General features: G+C 39.7%; 1 protein-coding gene across 1 annotated transcript in view; it reads right to left on the minus strand.

The window, feature by feature from the left end:
• cacna1bb (calcium channel, voltage-dependent, N type, alpha 1B subunit, b) overlaps positions 1 to 12,990 on the minus strand; it is a 163,862-nt gene extending 150,872 nt beyond the window's left edge. Inside the window, exons 1-4 of the mRNA XM_079659968.1 lie at positions 12,704 to 12,990; positions 8,905 to 9,183; positions 7,056 to 7,161; positions 4,321 to 4,460 (exon numbers count right to left, since the gene is read on the minus strand). Coding sequence (XP_079516094.1) covers positions 4,321 to 4,460; positions 7,056 to 7,161; positions 8,905 to 9,183; positions 12,704 to 12,981 — 803 coding nt within the window. The 5' untranslated portion in view covers positions 12,982 to 12,990. The remainder of the gene's footprint in view (positions 1 to 4,320; positions 4,461 to 7,055; positions 7,162 to 8,904; positions 9,184 to 12,703) is intronic.
• Between the last annotated feature and the right edge of the window lie 3,485 nt (positions 12,991 to 16,475).

The raw sequence follows: 16,475 nt of genomic DNA on the forward strand, positions 1-16,475 counted from the left end.
AGAACATAATGATGACGCCTCTTGTTTTTAACCTTGAAATGTGACGCAGAAGGCTGAGAACCACTGCAGTTAGGCTATTGATCTCCAAGGTGTCGGCACTGAAAGCAGCTGAAGCCTCTTTCCACATGAAGATGGTGGAATTCAAAATAAAATAAACACGAAAAAGTACACAGGGGTTGTTTGAAATAGCAAATGTCTACACATGTACATATGCATACATATCAACATACATATACAGGACTGTCTCAGAAAATTAGAATATTGTGATAAAGTTCTTTATTTTCTGTAATGCAATTAAAAAAACAAAAATGTCATACATTCTGGATTCATTACAAATCAACTGAAATATTGCAAGCCTTTTATTATTTTAATATTGCTGATTATGGCATACAGCTTAAGAAAACTCAAAAATCCTATCTCAAAAAATTAGAATAGTTCCTCAGACCAAGTAAAAAAAAAAGATTTATAACAGCAAAACACAATCAAACATTTGAAAATGTCCATTAATGCACTTAGTACTTGGTTGGGAATCCTTTTGCACGGATTACTGCATCAATGCGGCGTGGCATGGAGGCAATCAGCCTGTGGCATTGCTGAGGTGTTATGGATCCCCAGGATGCTTCAATAGCGGCCTTTAGCTCATTAGCATTGTTGGGTCTGGTGTCTTTCAGCTTCTTCTTCACAATACCCCACATATTCTCTATGGGGTTCAGGTCAGGGGAATTTGCAGGCCAATCGAGGACAGTAATGCCATGGTCAGTACACCAGTTACTGGTGGTTTTGGCACTGTGGGCAGGTGCCAGATCATGCTGGAAAATGAATTCCTCATCTCCATAGAGCTTTTCAGCAGACGGAAGCATGTAGTGCTCTAAAATCTCTGGGTACACAGCTGCATTTACTCTGGGCTTGATGAAACACAGTGGACCAACACCAGCAGCTGACATGGCTCCCCAAACCATCGCTGACTGTGGGAACTTCACACTGGATTTCAAGCAACTTGGATTTTGCTCCTCTCCAGCCTTTCTCCAGACTCTGGCGCCTTGACTTCCAAATGAAATACAAAACTTGCTTTCGTCTGAAAAGAGGACTTTGGACCACTGTGCAACTGTCCAGTGCTTCTTTTCCTTAGCCCAAGTCAGACGCCTCTTCCGTTGTCTTGAGTTCAGAAGTGGCTTGACCATGGGAATACGGCTATTGTAGCCCATTTCCCGGACACGTCTGTGAACAGTGACTTTTGATACCTGGACTCCAGCTTCAGTCCACTGTCTTTGAAGCTCCCCCAAATTCTGGAAGCGACTCTTCTTCACAATGCTGTTAAGGCTGCGGTCATCTCTCTTGGTTGTGCAGCGTTTCCTGCCACATTTCCCCCTTCCAACAGACTTTTTGTGGATGTGCTTTGAAACTGCACTCTGTGAACAGCTTGCTCTTTGAGAAATTTCTTTTTGTGTCTTACCCTCCTGATGGAGGGTGTCAATGACGGTCCTCTGGACAGCAGTCAGATCAGCAGTCTTCCCCATACTTGTGATTTAGTTTACTGAACCAAGCTGAGTGTTTTTCAAGGCTCAGGAAACCCTTGCAGGTGTTTCGAGTTAATTAGACGATTCAAGTGATTCGTTGAACACCCTACTAGTATACTTTTTCATGATATTCTAATATTTAGAGATAGGATATTTGAGTTTTCTTAAGCTGTATGCCATAATCAGCAATATTAAAATAATAAAAGGCTTGCAATATTTCAGTTGATTTGTAATGAATCCAGAATGTATGACATTTTTTTTTTTTTTTTTAAATTGCATTACAGAAAATAAAGAACTTTATCACAATATTCTAATTTTCTGAGACAGTCCTGTATATACATTCAATACACATACATGTGACCATACATACACATGCTATACATTCAATCGGTGTATAGAAACAGTCAAACAAGGGATGGTCGTCTTTGGGATATGTAAATTCTCCACTTTTTCTATATTTCTTCAAATGTTTTATTTTGACTAATTTTGTTTGCTATTTCATTTGTTACTTTTGGGTCTCTAAAAATATATGATTTGAAAAACTGTACTTGTATTATAATGTGACCCCAAATATATAAAGAATACAAATTAAAAAAATAAGATGGTGGAATTCAAGTGTTTTGCTCAAAGCAACGTGCCATGAAGATGTGCCTGTGATCTCCAGATTTAATTTTACAGAAAGCCTTCTTTCATCTTCCTCACACAATTCTTCCACTGTGTGTAGGTATTGCAGGGGAACATTAAGTCCAATCACAGCTCCAAACACACATCTTCCCACTTATGCTCTGTGTGAAAGCAAAAGAAAAGGGCATCTCTGAACTGTTATTGTGCTGGCAGGGGCTTGAGACAGGAGAAGAAATGTAATTTTGAGCACCAGCTTTCTGTGTGTTGGCTTAAAATGCAAGATGTATTTACAAAAGGAATCCAAAGAAAATATGACAAGGTAATCAATCTAGCTTTTTCCCTCTCTTCAGTTTTAGTTGTCTGCTTTTCTCATCACAAACACTTGGTAATCTTTGTTTCTCTTTCAATACACTAGGGCTGCTCGATTATGGCAAAAATCATAATCTCGATTATTTGGGTCAATAATTGTAATTGCGATTATTAAATGCGAATATTCATTGACTTTGAAAACATCCATTTATTGGAGAAAAAAAAGTGAACAGTATGTTTTTTAACAGTTGATTACCCTGAACGTTCAGTATAATTCAACTGAAAAACCACAAAAAAAAAAAAAGTAATAATACAAAATAATCGTTTTATTTCGAATACGTTGTTTTCGTAATCGCTGCAAGCCATAATCGTAATCGCGATTAAAATACGATTAATTGAGCAGCCCTAATACACACCTTGATTTATTTGCATATTGACCTTCTGAAACAGGACACTATTTACAGCTCAAATCCAATCTGGTCCCCACAAAGCAATAAGGCAGTACGATACTCATCTGCTCAAGGTACCGGAGCAATTACTGTTAGCATCAAGTGAACCTGGATGAATCAGGCACATTTCTGACTGACTTATTCAGGCTGTGGAGGGGGACACAGGGACATGATAAGAGTGGATTAATGGACTACTTTTCCTTTGTAATCCATCCAAGGTAAACATCTAATGGTTTGTCCAGCAGTGGGAGTCAGTAGTGACATCGTCAACATTGATTGAGAGCTTTCCAAGCTTCTGTAAGGTACTTCAGAAGGTGGTAGCTGTTGAGGAAGCCACTGATGGTATTTTCACCATGCATTCAGAGGTGTAGAGGAACAAGGGTTAAACTAAAAAGGACGGCTTCCTCAGTGTAAGCTATATTGGGACCAATGATACAAAGCGTTCTGAATCTATCGAGCAATTAATGCGCCCCTATAGAATGAAAAACTCAGCATCATCAGGATGTACCTTCTGATGAAAGAGGTGAGGGTGCCTTGGGGACAAACGATCAACACATCGCAACCGTGTGATAATCTTAACGCTCTAAATGTGCCAGCTTGTGTGTTTTAAAATACTCCACTCCACAGATTGTTTTGTTAAAGATTATGGTTAGCAGTTTGAAATGGCTTCACAGGACAGTGTGATTGCTGTCTCTTCAAACAATAAAATAAGGGCTCTCAGAATAATACAGGAGGTGGAGGAATTATAAGCTCAGTTGATAAACCTCCTTCAGGCTGACAACCTTCTGATGCCATGGATAGTTAAAAGCAGAGAAGGAGCATCATACCGCCTCACAGTCATATCTTCAGGGCTGCCCATACTGGACTCCCAGCAGTATTCTCACAGAACAATTGACCTGAGCATTGCTCTGTCACTGACTTTCCAGGACACCTTTCTGATAATAAGAAATACAGGCCATTGCATGTCTCCAAGCTTCTCTGCGAGACATACACTCTTGTGGAAGCTCTGCTAAGAGGAACTACAAAAGCATATTTTGCAGAACTCTGTGGTCAAATGATAGACAACGTATGGTAGACAAAAGTTTCACATTCTCTTGAAAAAAAATGTTATTTTACAAATTATTATGTAAAATGTCTGACCAAAACAGGAAGATTGAAAGCCATACAGTGTGTCCATGTAGTGTAGTCCACTAAAAAGGAGCGATATGCAAAGGCTAAGCAACAGATGTTCCTTGTGACACTTGTTTCACATATTTTCCTGATTTGTGTTGATGCTATTAGGCAGACCCTTTTACTGGAAGAGGTTGATTTCAAAAACCTCTCTCTCTCTCTCTCTTTCTCTCTCTCTCTCTCAATGCACTCAGACACACACAAAAGCAACCACTCTCTCACTTCAGACCACCAGCGGTCGAGGGACTCACCCCGTGAGGACGACCACGAAGTCCATTACATTCCAGCCGTTGCGGAGGTAGGAGCCTTTGTGAAACGCGAAGCCCAGGGCGATGATCTTAATGGCGGCCTCGAAACAGAATATTCCAATAAAGTAGGGCTCTGTGTCGTCCTACAGAAAGACAGAGAGAGGATGAGAGTTACAGGAAGATCTTTTTGTGTGAGGTCGGAGAGGGGTCAATGAAGCGTTAAGGGAATGAGAGGGGGGTAAGGCAAAGAAAGAAAGACGTGTTCTTTCACTTCTTGCAGAAGCATGAACAAAAGTGCAGTCCGCTTCTTTGGATGAAAAGAGAGTAAATACAGTGAAAACAAATATTCACACACAAAGTATGATCTAACTCAAAGGAGCCTCATGAACGCTAAATATTGTAAAACGTATTATTTAACATACATGGAGAATATCAGTTGTTGGGGGTAAGAGTTTATTTTTGTTTACCATACCAGAGAAATTAAGTGGCTCCAGCCTAAAGGGAGCAGAGGGGATATTTTACCAGAGGGCTACCCAAGTTGATGGTTACTGAACATTTGGTACAACTAGGAGGTAGAAGGGTGCATGGATGAGAGCAGAGGCCAAGCAGAGGGGTACTATAGGGGGATACAGGAAAAGGACCAGGAGTACTAACCAGCTGGGCATCCTGAGGTGCAAACGTACTAGAAAAGGCACTACAGGGGGTCTCCTAGGTTTGATTTTGGAGAAATAAGAGGAGATTTAGGCTGTTCAATGTTTGGTTTGATGTTTGGGCAAAAAGGATGGAAGGAGGAACTTAGGAACGACTAGAGCATCAGAAGGAACAAACACAGGACCATCTGGGTTACAAGTGGAAGTTTTGGAGCAAACCAAAAGGGTACATACACCAACTAGGGGGTTACTTGGGACATTGAAGCGCCCCTGTGGTTAATCATTGTGAGAAAAATTAAGCAAGGGCATGTGTACCGAACAAAAACACACTTCAGCAACATTTTGAACAGCCAGAAAGGCATTTGTATTATTGAAGTGCCACTCTGGTGTGAGATTAAGACAAACAATTAGGCATAATGAAATTTGGAGGTACCTTGAGTGACCACAAGTGCCCCTCTAGTGTGAAATCAGGGCAAATGAAAAGCACCTTATCCCAATAGTACAACGATATTCCAGTTTGAAAGAGCTCTTTGGCAGGGAGAGAATATGCACAACACACATGACTGGACATGATTGATTGGGGCACTCTGCGTCATCTCCTAAAAGTGTCAGAGTTTTATCATTTGCACTATGTGCCTAGGTTAATCCCGGGCCTTGCTGTAAGTAAGGGAAATTGATCAGGCGTGGATGACATGACACTTTTTCCTTTGCCTCCATTATTATCTGCAAAAGCCTGGGGCGATGTACATGAGCAGAAGATATCTCACGCCTACATTAACCTCTCTCTCCCCCGCGATTTTCCACCCTCGTTCCCAGCATACTACAACCTGACAGAGAGCGTCCCCAACCCCCAGCATCACTTGGTCTCCAACATAAATAATCACGTAAAAGCACTGTGACAGGCTCGAGCACTATGAGAAACGTGACCTTTTCTATGGAGCTGGCTGACTGCTGTGCACATCCAGAGATAATGTTTGTTGGACCAGAGATGCTGTTTCATGCGTGAAGGCTGCGGTGGTAAAATAATGACAGTTTGTTATTGTTGAGAAGCAGATACACTAATCCTGACCAATAAGAGAAGCTGTAGTAGCCTGCAACGTTTCACATCAAGCGTTCAATATCGTACAGTATATTCATTTTGGCATGAAATACAAAGACAAGACTCAGACAAAACAATTTAATCTGTTATGTAATGACAGGGCTGGAGGGCTGCCTGGATAAATGTCTGTACTACTAGTGTGTTAACATCTATTATACATACATCTAAAATACTCCTGAATTATGAATACGCTTGCATAAAACGGCTGGGGATATCCCAAAGGATGGTGGTGCTTAAGATCAGCCATGGATCTGAAATACCCTTGCTGAATAGCTTCTATCATCGCCTCCACTTACAGCACGCCTCCTACTCTGTTGACAGAGCTTCATAAATAATAGCTGATCCCTTGTTCTAATTAAAAGGCTTCTTGTTGTATTACATGCTCGAGGTGGAGGAGGCAGCGACAGGATGCCTGTTTACTCCTTTGTGTAGCCACTCTAATCCTTTTTTCAGGTGATGAATGCTACCTTTTTGTTTTCCGAGTTGTTAACATCTTCACTGCTGAATTTGCATTGCAGCTGCTGAGACGATTAAAAACAGGAGTGGGTTTTCGAGAGGAAATCATTGACTCTTAAACATCAAGCTGTTGCTTTTTGTAACACTCTGGGTCCTATTTAAAGATAAACTCTCCTAACCTACGACACCCTTAAGAACAAGAAGAGCAAAGTGCTGAACCATGAAGCTACGTGCTATTTGCGTTGTTTGTTTTTCCCCCCCGGTACGCCAGGCGGGAGTTGCCTCTTGACCTCCCAGTGTTGCAGTCTGTTTGGTTCGCTCTCTCTGATACTGGTTAGCTATATGCGACGTGACTCTTGCAGTTTAAATGTTTATTTGAACTGGGAAGCTGGGGAATAGGCTAGCTCAGTGAAAGCTTCTGCTGACCAACAAAACACAAGCTTATCAAATAGAAACAAACCTGTTTCACTGGGGTTAACTCTGATTACTTTATCTGTCTAAAGGAAGTGAGGTCATCAAGTGGAAGCACTTACCAGGCGTTCTGACATGGGCGTCTTGTCGTGTTCAGGTAGATGCTGCTCCAGGGCCAGGACGATGCAGTTGGCGATAATTGTAGCTAGGATCAAGTACTCAAATGGAGTGAGAGAGTTAAGGAAGTGTTGAAAGAGAGAAAGTTGCATTCATTTCATTTCACAGCTCAAACCATGGACTATACATTTTCATATGGAATGATTACCAGGATAAATGTAACCAATCAAGGTTGGTGATTCTCAGTCTAATAAAATAAGGTCATGACAGACAACATTAACATCAAGCTAATTATCATCCATGTTGCTGTATGCAAAATGCCTTTAATTTGGACGTATTCTTTCCACTTAAGCATAAACCTTCCACAGGCTGTGTTTCAAGGCTTCCCAGAAAGAAAGCATCCTATACATGCGCTCATCATATTTCCAGATGGTTGACCATTTCCAAACATTTTCAATGGTTGGTTCATTCTGCAATCCATTTTCACTGGGTCACTGCCCGCGGGTCAGGGCCTATTGAGAGCCTGTGAATCGCGAGGTGAATACAGAGCTTATAACCATTACAGCCAAGAGGTAGAACTAGTACCCAGCCTGATTGTACAACCAGAACAGTGTTTTCCCGACAGTGAATGTTCAAAAGACAAACAATCGGTATGATGGATACTTATGTTATGATTTTTTGTTTCCTGTCTGTTTTTCAATTTGTTGTCTCTTGGAATAGGAAGCTAAACTTGCCTCATGTAAATTGATAGTCATTGTTATTCAATGACAGCTAATGTTGTTCATCATCACCCATAGTGCTGCTAGCTGTCTTCTTGTTTTTTGTCATACGAGCTCTAGCTTTCCAGCCCAAGCCATTTTACTGATAACATTTATTATTTTTAAAATCGCCTATTTATTTTTCATCATAAAAATGTTTATTAACTGAGATTATTGTACTTGTTTTCAGATCACTTTTAAATGTAATGTTCCTTGTAGGCTGCTATTGTGGATTTAACCTTATATAAAGATGTTGACAGTTTTCCCATCTTGCAATAGATAAAACCGGCCAAAGTTACGCTGAATAATATTACCCTAACAGAATATTTCACTTATTTTAACAAAGATACGCAGATTTGAAGCGTGACCATGACTTTTGAAGTGGATTTTTTTTTGCAGCTCGGAAAGAGTTGCGTGGGCGCAGCACCATGGAGAGGGCTCCTAACGAACACAACGAGGCGGAGCTGCAACCCTGGACCAGCGGTCTCTCTTTTTTACAAAAACAAACCAAGCCCTTTCTTAAGATTACATGACCGGAGGGCAAGAGGAGTGGAGGTCAGGCGATGCACGCAGCCGCAACGCTTTCTTACCACTGCCCTTTTACGCACGCAGCTTTTTATTGACTTCTAGTTGCGTGGATCAATAGCGATGTTTGGTAGTGTGATGCTGGGGCTGTAGCTGGACAGTTTACAGCTCACATTTTCACAAAATAACTTATCACTCGATGCGCACGCCTAGAGACTCTGAGCTGGGAAAGGCAGCACAAAGGGCGGATATTAAGTATTTTTAACTCCGCACCTATTCAGGACACATCTTTGTGTCAGAGGTAGATAAGCAGCGCAGCGACAGGTGCGGGCAGCGTTGCGCGGAGAGGCATAATGACAGTGTGGAAGCTGCTCCACGGTGTGAACATAACTGCTCATTCAACAGCAACATGAAGAGAATCCACTGAATATAATCAACACAACAGATTGACAAACAGGCCTGCGGGCGGTGGTGTGTTTCTGCTTTCTAACCATCTGTGTGGGGTTGCCAGGCAGGGACAGCCGGGTTACACATGCACCTGCTCGGTGCGCACGGTGCTCAGAAAGGATATGGCCACTCTGTTATTCGCTTTGCATACTTCCTGATGAAGTTGTCCTCGCGGAAGATGAAGAGGGAGCGGTTGACAGTGAAGCAGTTTTGTTTGACTGGGTTAGGGTTGTATATGGCCATTGTCCGGGCTCTCTGGGCCTTCGACTGCTTGTACACCCTCGGGCCGCCCGGAGCGCCGCCACCCCGGGCTCCCCCTCTCCCGGCACCCGGCCCGCCTCTCCCTCCACCGCCTGCGCCTCCTCCATAGCGGGTGGGCAGATCTTCTGCGAAGCGAGGCATCCTGGAAACGCACAGATCCAAAAGGGTAAATCCAAACTGGTGTCAGTGGAAATGGAGGGGAGACGCATCACAACAAACACACTTCATCCAAAGCACAGCTCAGAGGGTACAGAAAGCGCTGCGTTTGGGAAAGGAAAAATAGGGTGGTCTCATAGAAAACCATGTTATCTGGATCCTTTCCATTCACTCATCTTCGGGGACATGGAAAAGTTTAAAGCAATAAAAACACTTTAGCTGTAGCCTATATGGAGTCACTTCGCTGAGGCTGTTGCATCCATAGCGGCCGTGTTCTGAGAAATAAAAGAAAATCACGCTGAAATCACATCACCCTGTCTCTGTCCAAACCCCTGACAGCATCGCGTCAGCATCCAAACACCAGTTGAAGCGATCAGGTATCAGTGAGCATTAAAAAAAACACTGGAATTCCTTTTCTTTTCCCCAGTTAAAAGCATTAAAAAGACAATCCAACACGAGCAGTCCTTTGATTTCTGTTTGATCGCTCGCTGTATGTGGGCTGAGGGCTATAAAGCAAGTCCTCCGTGGAACAAGGAAGAGCGCATGTGACCAACACGAGCCTATCAGTGAGTGGAGCGCACAGACGCGCTCACCGTGTGCTGGCTGCTCGCAAGAGAGTCTGGACAACTGATGAGGATCACTAAAGCCCTGAGGGTCAGAACAAGAGTTTATCAATCCTTCCTTTAGCGTCATCAAGGGAAAAACGTGATGTCTGCACAGTAGATGGAAGACATTGCATTGCATCACAATATATCTATGGCTTCTAAGTGATCGCAGAATGTGTGAAGATAAAAACATAAAGCACAAATCTGAATGTTTTTGACAGGAAGTTGTGAGGAACGAATGACAGTTGTTTGCATACAGCTCTGTAGAAAGAATACACTTCCTGCCTATGAATACAAAAGGTTGTTAATTATTCAATTATCATAGGAAAATTAGTCTAACACAGTTGTAATTACTTCAATCAACATACATGCAAAACAATACCTCCATTATTAGCACATACTCTATTATTGTGACAGCTGTCTGTAGTAGTGATGGTGACTAAATATACATATATGACATTATTATAAATACACCTATTATTATTTATTACATTTTATACCCCTGGAAATAATTACTGCACTTAATTCTTTATTTCTTATAAGTATGCTGTGTGTATTTGTTGTTGAATGTTGTGATGTTTTTGTTTTGATGGCGGCTTTCAAAAGGGAGAAGCTTTTATTTCTTTCATTGTACATATATAATGACATTAAATGATTATATTCTATTCCATTCACTACTTCACAGTTTCATTCTTTATTCCTGTGTATTTGTAAAAGCTACCGGATACCGATTTCCCTCTGGGTCAATTAAGTATCCCTCCAGTAAATGAAAAAACAATTATATTGTGTAAATAAATATATATACACCAATTGTTTCAACATCAGTTTTCTTTTCACATATGTATATATTGTTAACTCTTGTGTTGTTTTAATATAAGCTTTTAACTGTTTTGGGTCACACAAAGCCAACTAATACAAAAATAATGCCAAACCAAAACATGTTCTCCTTTCCTATTAGCTCATTGAAACCCTTCATGTAGAAAAACTAAGTGGCAACCCTTTACCCATGCACGCCAAAATATATGCCATACATGTATGCATTTACAAAGCAAAAATTATATTAAAAAAATAAAAATAAGTTAGTCTACTTTTTATATGCTTTACTTAAAGTATTCATAGTGTGATGTGTGTGTGTTTTATTTAACTATTATATTTCTGAATATATCAATAAAAAGTTATTGATCATAGGAAGGAAGTAAATAAACAAGCTCTGTTGATATGGGACTACAGTGACTCACACAAATATTAAGAGCTTGTTTAGACAAACCTTAATTGCATTTGCTATGTTATGGGTGTGGCGTTTACCGGAGAGGATAGTTTTGCTTTTACAAAATTAGATTAATTCAAATGTGAAATCAAACATTTTCACTTGGTTTCTTAAATTTAAAGCTACCAGGGTATTTTTGTTTCAAGATTCAAAATGACACCATGGGTGAACTCGGTCTCAGAAGTGTTCGTGGGGTCTACATACTTTTGGCCAGAATATCTCTAGCTCTCTGAAACAAACGCTCTGGCTGAGGAGCCATCTAGTGGTTCAGCTAATGTGTTGCAAAAAATAACACAAGAGCCACTGTATTATGTTTCTTGTTCTGTGCTGATATATTGAGGAAGACACTGATGTGGAGATCATAAAGCTGCCTTGGAAATAAACCTCCCAATAACAACTATCCATGAACTGCAGTTGGTTATGCAAATCCTGTAAACAGTATGAGAAAAATAGATTATCAGGAATCCAATATGTTTGAAGCACAGTAAATAACATTGAAATGTATCATCGTCTTTATCACAATATCTGAATTATTTGTATTAAAGGTGAGTATGATATTGTCTCATACTGATCCAAGGTCGCTTAATCAAACAGAATCAGCATCGGCAGACTGTGATATTGGCAAATATCATACAGTGAGAAAACTTGTAATTTACATTGCATACAATTTAGCACAAAGATCAATCTTCTTATTTAGGAGGAGCCAATACTCACTTTTGTCAATGTCAATTTAATTAAAAAAAAGGGGGTAGAGAATTTTGACCACCAACACATTATGATAATAATCTTGAAGAGGTTTCCTGTGTCCAAATCTGTTTTAAATACCTTTATTATTTCAGTTATGTTAATTATTTCAAAAATGATGTTTGATACAAATATGACGTATGAATAGTCTATGCAGGACTTATGAAGCAGGCCAAATACATCACAGAAACAGTGTACACATTGCAATGAGGCAAGAAAAGGATAGGGGCTTGCAGTTAACTAAATCTTAGTCCTTGATCTTTAAGCATTATTATTATTATCTATCTGTCCATTTTACATGCCTAAAAGCAGAGGTGGGAGAAGTATACTCAGATCTTAAGTAAAAGTAAAAGTACAAGAGTGTAAGAATACTCTGTTACAAGTAAAAGTCATGCATTCAAAAATATATTAGCATCAAAATATACTTAAAGTAGCCTACCAAAAGTAAAAAGTCATAATTTCTGTATATTGGCCATTTCAGAATAATATAATGTATGTTGATTATAATGATTGATCATTAAAGTGTTATCAAAGCTGGTAAAGATGCAGCTTAGTTTTAATCACTTTGTATACAGCAGGGTATCTTGTGAATGTTAATCCAAGTGTAACTAAAGTCTTATTTAAGTGTTGATACTGCATATCACATTATTATTCCAAATTATGCAAACTAACAAAATATATCAAATAAATGTAGAAGCACACTATTTACCTCTGAATTGTAGTGAAGTCGATGTATGAAGTAGCACAACTTTAGAATACTCATGTAAAGTACAAGTCTCTCAAAATTGTACTTATGTTCAGTACTTCAGTAAATGTACTTAGTTACCACCACTGCTTAAAAGTACAAGTTGTATCGGTTAATATTTAGTTCGAATGTTTGTAAATCTCACCCGCGAGGCCATGGTGTGCTGTTCAGCATCTCGTGCTTCCGGACTATCTGACGCACACCGTCTCCTCTTCCCGCTCTGCTCTGGTTCTCCAGGTGCAACACCGAGTCATACTTCTGCACCGTGTTAGCTCTCCACACCGGGCCCTCCGGGTCTCCAGAGCAGGGGTCCTCTCCCTCCACAGGCCCCGGCTCTCCCTCTGCCCGCTGGAGACCGGGTCCGCCCATCCGGTCAGGTGACACAGCCCAGGTGTCCTCGTACTCTGCCCCCAGGGTGAGCATCCTCCACGAGCCCAACGTGGCTGAGCGCACCGCTGGGGTTCAAATAAATGATATGTAGTACGCAGCAGAAGACATGCCATTTCTGATTTATAATGCACACTTTAACAAGCTGGAATTAAACAGAAAAATACTTTAGGAAGTCAGCATTTGGCGCAAAAAAAAACTAGTAGGAGGACTCGTAGTAAAAAGAAATAGAAAGTTCCAAAACTCAGTCATGCAGAAAATGTAGGCTATAAACACTTCAAGTTACCCAAGCTACGCAACATCTTCCCCAAAAACACACGTCTGTTTGGCTAAGTTGTTACAGTTTCAGCTCTTTTCCAAAATAAAATAACTCATTCTCTTCTTGGCAACAAGTATTAACACATTTTAAACAAGGAAATATGAGTTTTAATCTGCCGTGTGTGAGGCTAATGTTAGCTGCTCCCATGTAGCGGTTATCAAGACACTGATGCCCTCCACAAAGTTGGTGTACAATACCCAAACAAAGACATAGCATAATGTATTTCTAAATTGATTCTAAGTAAGCATATTACTCACCTAAATTTGGGTTTTCCAAGTCAAATAAGCATTTCAGTCATATCTTGTTTCAGCCATTGGGCAAAGCCAGTACTTGTCACAGATTTGTGTTCAGTTACAGTAGGTCAAGCAAAGGTGTAATTTATTAATTGATTGATGGATGGATTCCATTTAGCTTTTTCACTTTCAGGGTCCTGGTATTGTGCATGCTGGTTTGCTGTCACACTGTGATTACTTCATCTGTGATTATGGCCCATCATCACTTGAATGGAACAGAGCCATGATTAATATGATTGGTAACACCTGTGCTTTTCATTTTAAAGGCTTTTATTGACTTTAAACCACTGTAGATTTGTTAACATTGTCTTCATTTATTTCTTCTATTTCTGTCATCTCCTCTTGTCCTTTTTCCAAACTACACTCAAAACCTTTTTTTAATCTATCCCTCTTCTGTAATTCCTCTAACGAAATTGTTTTTATACTGTTGCTATGTAATTATATTTTTGTTATTTCATTGTTTTTACTGTTTCTGTTGCTGTTTTTACCTTGTTAGGTAACTTGTTATACTAACAAAGCATATTATTTATATAATGAAAATTTATTTTGACTGCTTATGACTCTATATAAATCCCTCAGGACTGTGAAATAATAGGCTACAGTCAGCCCAGACAGCTTACCTTATGAGAGTTTGAGTTGTGATGGCAGTGTATGAGACAAAGCAAATAAAACTCTGTGATGTATCATTTCAAACTGTATAACACAGTTATTCACATTGGTTTCACCCAGAGGTCTCCACTCAGGTTTAACAACCCTAATGGTTGCTTATACAATAAAGAAATGTAAACAAATGCGGTAACACTTTATATTAAGGTACATATTCACCATCAACTAGTTGTTAATTAACATGCATATTAGCAGTATATTGGCTCTTTATTAGTCATTATAAAACACGTATTAAAGCCTTATTCTACATGACAATATTCTACAACTAGGCCATTAGTTAAGAGTTTTTCCTTAATAACCCTCTTATTAGTGCTTATTAAATGTAAGTAAGGAAGTTGCTGTACATGAGTTTGGGTCTTAAAATGCTCAATATGGGGTTAATAAAGCAGCAGTACCAAAATAGTAATAATTCTCCCATCATAACACCAAACAAATATGGTCTATTCTTATGTAACAAGACATGAAACTACAAGTGTTTATTGTGTCAAAATAAAAATAAAAATGGGTGTTTCTAACAAAAAATACGTTCCCTATTTTAAAGTGAAGTATGTTTCATAAAAAACAAGCTAATAGTTTGTCTCTAATATGTTAATTAACAACTAATTGATGGTGAATAAGTGTACTTAATATAAAGTGTTACCACAAATCGTAGGTGGTTAGAAGTAGAATAAACGTACCATAAACCACAGTTGACCGTCTCTCTGCCCATCTCGAGTTGTGAGGAAGACTTCTCTTCATAACTGCTCTCCAGGGTTACTGAGGTACATCCAACTGAAGAGTGGAATAAATCAACTCTTTGACCCCTACACGGTACGAGTATGTCTGCAGGAGGCACCAGGGCAGGGGCACCAAAGACAACAATTAAAGTTTCTCCCACCCTGGAATGCGGAAAAGGGCTGCTTCCTGTCCTGCCAGTTAAGAACCTCGTTATCAGGCCGAGCGTCTTCCATGCTCAAGGAGAAATTTCACTGATTCAATTATCGGCTCTGTTTTCCGCTGTCCGCCCTGGTTACCAGGAAGGGAGCAATCATCGGGCAGTTTATGAGACCTAAAAGGCCTGCAGATGTTAGAGAAACTCACTTCCTGCCGGGGTTTCTTTCATATTGCTGCTGGAGGGGACATTATGAATCCAAATCCACTGGGAGATGGGACAACAGCAGCTGAATTCATGTTTTTACAACTTTTAGAGTTTACAAATTTTAGAGGTGGGAACGGACCTATGTTTACTGAAATAAGATCAATGGGAAATTAATTTATACATTTCTATTTTGAGACTTTCTCTACGTTAGCTTTCGACGAAATGACTACCTTTTACTTTTCAACAGCTGTACCGACAGGTGACTTTGCAGATGAGTATTTTGTAATATGTTCGTTTTTCAAGCACTGATACAACTAGCAATGGCATTGTCAGAAGAGACATCACTTTGGTCTAACATTTCAAACCAAAACAGGATAGATTGCAATGGGATTTTGTGCAGTGCTATTTAATTTATCACACAGCCTCAGCCGTACCCTACGGAGTCACTATAATTACATACAAATTGTTTATCATAATTCCAATAACATTTTTTTAAGGCAAATCAAAAGTGAACAAATATTCTAGTGTTAAATATTTTTCTACAGTTCCTAAGCTCTCCTATAAATCTCTTACTGTAAGTTACGGTTATTTGCCATCATTTGTAATGATTTGACAGGCTAATTATTTGGAAGAACAAATGCAATTTGGGACGGATATAAATTAAACCCACTCTCGTTAACGTTAATCTAGTATTTACCAAGTAGTTCTTGCATTCACAAATGTAACTGACCTTGCTTTGCAAACACACTTTACGTCATTTATTCCACCATAAAAGGTGCAACTAAGGAGTGATGGGGCTGTCAATCAAGCACATTTTGCACACCCCTCCTTATGAAAGATGCAGATAAGTAAGAACATTTGGTTTAGAGTAGCTTTACCAAGAAGAACCTTCATAACGTTTTTATTTCTTAAACTTATGCAAACACATGTTAACCCTTCTCTTGCGTTAGGCCCCCTTCCCATACTGTGTGTTTATCACAGTGATATCTCTGGAACCCCTTATCCGATTGTGATGGTTGACATCTCATTTGAACAGTCAACGCAAGTAGAATCAAGGGGTGACAGACAGAATGATTCCAGGGGTGAATTTCATGTTATAATTTTGCAGTAAGCTCAAAGATAGTGCTTACTGTACATTATAAAAATGCTTGCCATGTAGGCTGTGTTTACTGGA

The sequence above is a fragment of the Notothenia rossii genome, assembly GCF_949606895.1.
Source record: "Notothenia rossii genome assembly, chromosome: 11".
Taxonomy (NCBI): Eukaryota; Metazoa; Chordata; class Actinopteri; order Perciformes; family Nototheniidae; genus Notothenia; species Notothenia rossii.